Below are 9,687 nucleotides of genomic sequence, written 5' to 3'. Positions count from 1 at the left end.
TTGTGGTTCATCTCAGGTGCCAAAATGTCTTAGCCCTGCCCTGCTTGACATAGGCAGACGTTTTTCAGTATAAAACATTGTAAATTAAGTTCAGGTAGGTAGCTGTGTTGGTCTGCCATAGTCGAAACAAACAAACAAACAAAATCCTTCCAGTAGCACCTTAGAGACCAACTAAGTTTGTTACTGGGACGAGCTTTTATGTGCATGCACACTTCTTCAGATACGAAAGCTCATACCAATAAGGTGCTACTGGAAGGAATTTTTTTATTTCTTATTTTATTGTAAATTTAAACAGGGAAAACAGGTAGAGAAAAACAGGACTCCATGTCGCCATCTGGTGGCACAATGTTATATCACACATACAACGCATATAAATTGCTTTTTCGTTACCACTCTAGCTGAATCCATAGAGGTTAAAAAGCAAGGTCGGTTGTAGTCTGTATTGTGTTGCAATCTTTGGTGGTCTGATTTCATGCAAACAGAAACGATAAAATCCAATTTATGGGGGGGGGGAATATAAGATGGGGAAAGGGTGGAGTTTTTATACTTTATATATAGAACATGATTGCTAAGTTTTCTTTTTAGAGTTGAAGAGCAGCTGTTCAAGCGGCTTGTGAGAGATCTCTACAGGCTCCGAATGCAAGTCCTTTACTGAGACCTTTCCTGTTTCTTATCAGAACTTAGAGATAATTAAGAAAAGCAGTTCTGTTGGGTTTTGTTCCATTTTACCCAGTGCTTTTGTTCAAGCCTGAAGATCAAGTGGGCAAGGAATTAAGTGCATCCAGAGGCAGGTAAGGATGGATTTAGCTACTATCTTGAGGCATCCTACTGTCTCTGATGCCCCATTAACTTTTAACACAATGTCTGTAACAGTGTGCCAGGCACCCTTTATTTAGACTTTCATCAGCTGGATGAGACAGAATGAGAGTCTGTGGTGGGAGGGACTGAATTTGTCTGGCCCAAGGGCAAGGCAAGGCAGCCCTTCTGATGCAGGATCAACCCGGCACAAAAGTCTGGAGAGAAAATGCTCTTGTGCGTGTTCCTATAGGCATGAGCAACAGAGATCTGTGAATGGAAAGCCTGTGGGTATGTTGTGCACAAGGATGTAAAATGTGGACATTTGATCTATTGAAGAGGAATGTAAAGCACAAAATAGGTAAAGTGATTGTGGGACAGTAGAAGACCTCTAATATGTGCTGAAGTTTCAGCTTGATTGCTCACCTTCGCATCCTAAGCTTCTTATTGTGAATTATACTGCCCCATTTGGGGGGGGGGAGTGCAAGTGTTTACCACAGTCTTCCACCTCTTTGGGTGCTTTCAGATGAGGGCTTAACATGCAAATGGGTCCTTGAAACATCACAACAATGTGGTGTGTCCTCTGCAAAAAAAACAACAGCTTTGCATACAATAAACCAGTGTTTTTCAACCTTTTTTGGGCAAGGGCACACTTGTTTCATGAAAAAAATCACGAGGCACACCACCATTAGAAAATGTTAAAAAAATTAACTCTGTGCCTATATTGACTATATATAAAGTAATTCTCTTGAATAGGAATCAAATAAACACAATTTTTCCCACGGCACACCAGGCAACATCTCACGGCACACTAGTGCAGTGTTTTTCAACCTTTTTTGGGCAAAGGCACACTTGTTTCATGAAAAAAATCACGAGGCACACCACCATTAGAAAATGTTAAAAAATTTAACTCTGTGCCTATATTGACTATATATAAAGTAATTTTCCCACGGCACACCAGGCAACATCTCGCGGCACACTAGTGTGCCGCGGAACAGTGGTTGAAAAACACTGCACTAGTGTGCCGCGGAACAGTGGTTGAAAAACACTGCAATAAACAGCCATCAGGAAGCCCCCTTCATTGTTTGCACTGGAGTAGACTAACAGGCTGCTTCCAGAAAACCTGTTTATTAATTTGCAGGGAGATTAGATGATAATGGGCATTTAATTAGCATTCATTCTGATTTGTGTGCAGAGATACTGCATGATACTTCAAATGATACTTCAAAGCAAGTGTTAGCTAGGGTTGCCACCCATCCCTTAAAAATGTGATAGGTGTTTGTTTGTTTGTTTGTTTGTTGAGAAAAGTGTCCCCTGTCCTGTTTGGACTTCAAACAGAACTACATTTTCTTCACATATTCAAGCTCCTCCTCAAAATTGCATGGGCAGAGGGTGGGTCTGGTGGGAGGAGGAGAGCAAGAATTTGAATGAGAATTTGTGCAGGCAGAGAGTGGGTCCATGGGAGATCAGAGAGTTTTTGCAGGAAGAGGGTGGGCTACTTAATTCACACTTTCAGAAGCCACCTGAAAACTGAAGCACATCTATCCTTCAAATTTCATGCTTCTCTGAATTTTGCATTGCGGCTCTTCAGTCAAGTAATGTGTACAAAAATGAATTTACTAGGCAAAGTGCTCATTAAAAATGCATATATTACCAAAAAGAACACACAAAATTGCATTACAAATTGCTTTGTAGAAGCGTGCATATAAAAAAATGCAAATTGGGGGTAAATTGAACTAAAATCCTGATGAATTATCACATGGACATAAAATAAAAGGCACACTGATTTGGGAGTGTGGAGAATTGACATTAAGATTATAAAAACAAAAAACTGAAAGGAACCAAAATGGACAGATTCACCCACCCCTACATCCAGTTCAATATCCATGAAACTTTGTGATCAGACGATGATGTGATCTTACTAGATGTGGCAACAACAAACCCTTATTTTAGAATAAGCTCACCACCACCAAAAATATGTTCCGTCTCTCTCTCCCTCCCTATCTTCTGTCTATATATCTTCTGCTGCACTTGACTGTCTAGTAAGATGCACAGGGGTAAATGATTATCTGCCATCCACTTTCCCCCACTCAGTCATTCATGCTCTCTATACTTCATTCACATGTGCCCTGTGGTCCCTGAATCTGTCAGATGCTTCTTTGATCAGTTATTGCCTTGGTCTTCCATGGCATCATCAGGTTGCAAAATATAATGTTACTTTGTTCCAAAGATTCACGATCACGACAAATACTCTTAAACTGACTCACTGGGGGCAATCTCAGCCCAAGATCTTGGGACACTGCTGTCAGTCAGAGTAGAGATGACTGGGCAAAGTAAACCAATGGCTTTACTCAATATAATGCATCTTTATGTGTTGAAAGCACATTAAAGGCAGCCCTGCACCATTTTTCCATTTTTTAAATAATTATAAAATAATTTTAACAATTGGGAAAGGCACCAAGTCATCACACACTTGTCATGTGTTGTTTGTCACCATTTCTTGTTCCATCCTATGAAAACTGTCAAGGTGGAACCACAAACGAATAGGTGTGTTGAAACAATGAGTGTGACTGGTGGCCATTAGGCAAGATATAATGCAACAAAACTGGAGAATCATTGTAAGCAGGAAAGGATAGTTCAGAGTAGGAGTGGATAACCTGTGTCCTTCAGTGTGAGAGAGCCAGTGTGGTGTAGTGGTTAAGTGTGGTAGACTCGTAATCTGGGGAACCGGGTTCGCGTCTCCACTCCTCCACATGCAGCTGCTGGGTGACCTTGGGCTAGTCATACTTTTTTGAAGTCTCTCAGCCCCACTCACCTCACAGAGTGTTTGTTGTGGGGGAGGAAGGGAAAGGAGAATGTTAGCCGCTTTGAGACTTCTTCGGGTAGTGAAAAGCGGGATATCAAATCCAAACTCTTCTTCTTCTTCTTCTTCTTCTTCTTCTTCTTCTTCTTCTTCTTCAGATGTTGAACTTCAACCTCCATCATCCCTGACCGTTGGCTGTGCTAACTGGGGCGGGTGAAAGTTGAGGTCCAACAACAGTTGGCAGGCGACAAGTCTCCCATCTCTGGTTTAGGAGGAGATGACCTTTATCAATATTCAAACAACTGAATGAGGGGGGAAATGACCATGTAGTGTTTACTGGTAGCTATGGCAACCTAGCAGTTCGAAAGCATGTCAAAGTACAAGTAGATAAAATGGTACCGCTCCGGCAGGAAGGTAAATGGCATTTCCGTGCGCTGCTCCGGTTTGCCAGAAGCGGCTTAGTCATGCTGGCCACATGACCCGGAAGCTGTACACCGGCTCACTCGGCCAGTAAAGCGAGATGAGTGCTGAAACACCAGAGTCATCCACAACTGGACCTAATGATCAGGGGTCCCTTTACCTTTATGCCATAATATTTATTAAGCAAAAATATTTGATTCTCTATATGGTATTGTGTTTAGAAATGTTGACAGTACTTTATTGTTGTTTCTTCAAGTATTTTTATTGAGAAAAATTTAAATCAATACAACAACCGATTACATTTTACCCCCTTTCCCCACCACCTCCCTCTCCCACCCTCTTCAGACTTCCCTCAGCTCCGTTCTCTAATTTATTTATTCATATTGTTTCTGCATGTTATAAAATTGTACATATCATTTCCATGTCCATTCATATTCTACCAATGACACTACTTCATTGTTGGTATGTAATGCTGCGCGGTATCCAAAGGACTTGACAGTATTTGGTAGCTGACAGTTTGTTAATGGCATTCTGCATTTTCCACCTGATAAAACCACAAAACAAAAAGACTGCTCAACAAGTGTAAAAAGGCCAAAATTCAAATACTGAAGAGTTCAGCTTCAGAATCTGCGTTCCAAAATTTGCAATCTTAACCACTGAACCATCCCTTTCAGTGTTGTGTTAGATGGGTCTTCCGTTAGGCAGGAAGCTATGCTATGAAGCCCTTTGGCTCATGCCAGCTATGTGGTGTGTTTCTCTCTGCAGGTCCCATGGACTGTGAGAATGGCACAGACATCGTTGAGTTTGTCCTTCTGGGTTTTTCCACCCAGCCTATAGAGCAGCCACTCTTGTTCCTAATCTTTCTGCTGATGTATGGAGCAGGACTTCTGGGCAACATCATGATGATCATTCTCATCTCTCTGGATGCTCGACTCCAGAATCCCATGTATTTCTTGCTTCGGAGCCTCTCTGTGGTGGATGTGGGCTTCCTATCAGTCACTGTGCCTCAGATGTTGGCTCATATCATCTCCACTTCCAAGACTATCCCTTTCTACTGCTGCATGGCTCAGTTCTTCTTCTTCTACATGTTTGGCGTGACTGACCTTCTGATAGTGAGCGTCATGGCTCTGGATCGCTATGTTGCAATTTGCAATCCACTACACTACACTACGGTAATGAACCAGAAGGTCTGTGGACACTTGGTAGCTGGCTGCTGGATTGTTTCTACCCTCCACTCCATGCTCCATGCCAGCCTCCTCCTGCGTCTCAGTTATCGTGGGGACAACCACTTGTTCCATTACTTTTGTGACCATCAGCCCCTCCTGCAGCTGTCCTGCTCAGACACCAGCGTCAATGAAGCCGTAATCTTCTTTGAAGGTGTCGTTGTTGTTCTTGGACCTTTTGTATTAATCATCCTCACCTACGTCCGCATTTTGGTAGCTGTGATGAAGTTATCTTCTTCAGGGAGGCGCAAAGCTTTCTCCACCTGCGGCTCCCACCTCACCATGGTGACCCTCTTCTATGGAGCTATCATTGCTGTCTACTTTCTGCCAACATCCAGCTACTCATCCCAGCGAGGGGCTGTCTTTGCTGTGGTGTACACTGTCTTCACCCCAATGTCCAACCCTTACATCTACAGCCTCAGGAACAAAGACGTCAAGGAAGCTCTGTGGGATCTCCTGGGGAAGAGGGTCTTTTTTCAACAGTAATAGTGAGAAGCTGGTTAACAGGCATCTCATGTTGCCACTGTATCAAGCTATGATATACTGAATCTGATTCAGACGTGGATGGCTAAAGGGAATAATGGGACCTTGTTCAACGTACGTTTGTTCATTCAAATATTTGTATTCCACCTCTCTTCTTCTTTTATAATATTTTTTTTATTAATTTTTCAATTTCATATAAACATTTTGCAACTTTAAAATATCCCGTGATTTCCCTCCTTCTCTTTCCATGGTTCCTTCTACATATCCTACATCCCTGCATATTTTACTGTAACCATTCAGGTCAGTTTCCCACTTCTACATCCATCAAAAATTATTTACTCTGTTGAATTTATCTTAATGCTGCCAGCGTTTTCAGCTGTACACAGTTATTTTCCATATATTCAATAAATGTTTTCCAGTCTTCTTTAAACATCTGTTCTTCTTGCTCTCTTATTCTATATGTTAAATCTGCAAGTTGTGCATATTCTGTCAACTTAAGTTGCCAATCTTCTTTGGTTGGAACCTCGGTCACTTTCCATTTGGGGGCTAATAAAACATAGGCCGCAGTTGTTGCATACATAAATAACCTTTTTCCGACAACTGGGAATTTCAGTCTGGAATATCCCCAATGAAAAGTACTCTGGGTTTTTTTGGGTAAAATAGTTTTGAACATTTTTTTTCCAATTAATCATAAATCATTTCCCAATACACTTTTACCTTTTTACATGTCCACCACATGTGGAAGAATGTATTGCACCTCTCTTCTAGCCTGGGACAATAGTGAAGGAACAGTTGTCATGCAGCAATAAAGCATATATTTTGCATGCAAAATGTTCCAGACTCCATTCCTAACAACTCCAAATATAACGAGGAAAGATTCCACTCTGAAATCCTAGAGAGCTGCTGTCAGGCAGTGAATGTAATTAGTGAGCATTGTGGGCCAATAGTCCGACTTAATATAAAGCAGTTTCCTAGAAGGTAAAGGTAAAGGGATCCCTGACCATTAGGTCCAGTTGCGGATGACTCTGGGGTTGCGGCGCTCATCACGCTTTACTGGCTGACGGAGCCGGTGTACAGCTTCCAGGTCATGTGGCCAGCATGACTAAGCCGCTTCTGGCAAACCAGAGCAGCGCACGGAAACGCCTTTTACCTTCCCGCTGGAGCGGTACCTATTTATCTACTTGTACTTTGACGTGCTTTCGAACTGCTAGGTTGGCAGGAGCTGGGACCGAGCAACAGGAGCTCACCCCGTTGCGGGGATTCAAACCGCTGACCTTCTGATCAGCAAGCCCTAGGATCTGGTTTAACCCACAGCGCCAACCATGTCCCTTTCCTAGAAGGTAGCAGACAACAATAATCTAATTCCCCCTGAACTAGGAATAGCTAAAATGGTGCCCTCCGGATGTTGTTGGAATCCAGCATTGGCTTTGCTGGCTGGGTCTAATGGGAGTTTTGAAGGCACGATGTTGACTAAGGTAGCACAGTTTAGGGAAGTTTTAATGTATTTTTAATCTCTGTTGGAAGCTGGCCAGAGTGGCTGGGGAAACCCAGTCAGATGGGCAGGGTACAAATATTTTTTTTTTACTATCGTCATCATCATCATCCCAGCCTAAACTAAATAAAGTGGTACCTCGGTTCTCGAACGTAATCCATTCTGGAAGACTGACTTCTGAAATGTTCGAAAACTGAGATGCAAAGGGCTGGCTGCAGGTTCAATTAAGAAAATTGAAAAACAAGCAGCGGAAACTGTCAGTTTGTTGGTGTTGCAGTGGAAGCTGTTCAACTTCCGAGGTGTGTTCGAAAACGGAAGCATTTACTTCTGGGTTTTTGGCATTCCAAAACTGAAACGTTCAGCTTCCTAGACACTCGAATACTGAGGTTCTATTGTACCTCACAGACACTCACTCACTCTCTCACATACCTTCTGCAACTAAAAAACTGACATCTGCCAAAGTTAAGCATTTCTTACTTCCATAATTTTCAAGGAGATAAATTTAAGAGCCCATGCTGAACTCCAACAAGGCTAAAGGGCACTTAAGGTTAGAATCACAGCATTACACCCAAATTCCCCACTGTTAAACAGAAGCCCTTGTGGCATCTTACAATTCAACACATTTACTGTGGCATAAATATTCAGCTGCTAGAATGCACCTTGGCAGGTGCATAATGTACACAACGAAAGTGGCGAGGGAGGGAGAAAACTGCTTTGCAAGGTGAGATTAAAGTGAACATACAGGGGCAAGGGGACAAAGACCATGAGGTTAATAACATCCAGTCAAGTCCATGAATGTACATATTAGTCAAGATCTATATATTACAAGCATTCTACCCAGTGGATTACATCAGCCAAGCACACAACTACCATGAATGCTCAAATCATACTCAAACTGGTATGTTTCCAGTTGGTGGCACACTTAGGTATTTTGGGGCCCCTGCAGATATCCTTTTTATTGCACATTCATGATGGTTTGCACTCATTGTTCTATTGGGGTGCTCAGACATGATCCAGCTTTTAATACATATGCATCTGTAAAAAAAAATTGGGACGGTCATACTCCTTCGTTTCCAATCATTGCAGTCAGGACGAGAACTACCAAAACCTGTCCAATGAATTTGCCGAGTTCTCCAGCAACATAGGAATGTATGGCTGTCAGACCTAACTTCAGAAGTGTTATTTGGAGTCACTTGCTACACTGCATTAAGGTGCTCACACTAAGATGGGCTTCAGTCAATGTTCAGAAGATAAACAAAAAACAGAGCAACACGAGACCAAACAATGTAATATGAACTCAAAGAGCTTTAGTGATGTCAATGATCAATATAAGCATTCAAAGGGAAATTCATCCTGATAGTATGACAAAATATAATGCGTGTAAATAGTCTCTATATATGGCACAATATATGTAGTATTCCAGCAAAGCCGAAGTGGTGACGAAACTAGTGAATAATCTTCCAACGGACAGCATTTCCGGATAAAGTTCACTGTTTCGATGTTACTTCTTCAGCAGACGTATGAAAAATTTAAAGCCCATCTAGTGGCATAGAAATCATGCTAAGGGACAGTTCTCATAATAATATGCAGGAAGGAGGCACCAGGGGAACATTTAGGGAACTAGCCCAGTCCCCCTGTTCCAATGACCGCACACCACTGGGTAAGAGGGAGGGTGATATATCCCCTAGTCTTTTCGGCTCATTTTCCCACTCCCCCTTCCTTTATGCAAGCCATGGCAGAGATCTCCATTGTATCCCTCAAAACTCACCGAGTAGTGCAGAGGTTGAACCCCTGCTGACAATTTCTGCAGCTGCTTCAAACACAATTCCGGGGTCCTAGCTGCTTCCTCTCTGGTACATGGGGAATCTCCTTTCTTGGGCCCAATCCATCCCATCCCACCTCCTGCCCCATGTTCCAAATCAAAATCTTGCCAATGTAAAATGTTTAAAAAGAAAAGAGGCAGCCCTTACGACTGATCAGCAAGCCCTAGGCTCTGCGGTTTAACCCACAGCGCTACCCGCGTCCCACAAGAAGCTCAGTACTCTTGAACAAAATCTTGACTTGGGATATTAAGTGAAAAATTACAGGAAAATCAGAGTTATTGCTTTCAATTTCACAACATTTTTTATTTTCATTTTCTTTTGGCTGTGCTATGTAAGGGAGAATACAGAAAACAAATACTTCAAACATAAATACTATTTACAAAAATAAATACCACTTTGAAAAGAAAAGTGTCACGTGGCACAATCCTGGTTGGACACACTTTTTGAGACACACTGAGAAATGCTGCATGTTGTACTAACAAAGGATATTCATCAGCACCCCACAAAAAATATTTGAATCAAGTATATAAATATTTTGTATCATAAATATTATATATTTACACTTGCCGTTATTAATGCAATAGAAAATCATCAGGAATTCATGAAAGAGCTTCATTTCATGTCTTCTAAACAAACCCTCCCCCACCA

At 42.0% G+C, this 9,687-nt stretch overlaps 1 protein-coding gene across 1 annotated transcript; it reads left to right on the top strand.

Moving 5' to 3' along the window:
• The first annotated feature begins 4,706 nt into the window (after window positions 1-4,706).
• LOC117060793 (olfactory receptor 1B1-like) lies at window positions 4,707-5,743 on the top strand. The gene has a single exon (XM_033173336.1). The coding sequence runs from the start codon at window positions 4,735-4,737 to the stop codon at window positions 5,725-5,727; it is 993 nt and encodes a 330-aa protein (XP_033029227.1). The 5' UTR covers window positions 4,707-4,734; the 3' UTR covers window positions 5,728-5,743.
• The last annotated feature ends 3,944 nt before the right edge of the window (window positions 5,744-9,687 follow it).

The sequence above is a fragment of the Lacerta agilis genome, chromosome 16 (assembly GCF_009819535.1).
Source record: "Lacerta agilis isolate rLacAgi1 chromosome 16, rLacAgi1.pri, whole genome shotgun sequence".
NCBI classification, from domain to species: Eukaryota; Metazoa; Chordata; class Lepidosauria; order Squamata; family Lacertidae; genus Lacerta; species Lacerta agilis.
This window is presented reverse-complemented; position numbering and strand designations above follow the sequence as displayed.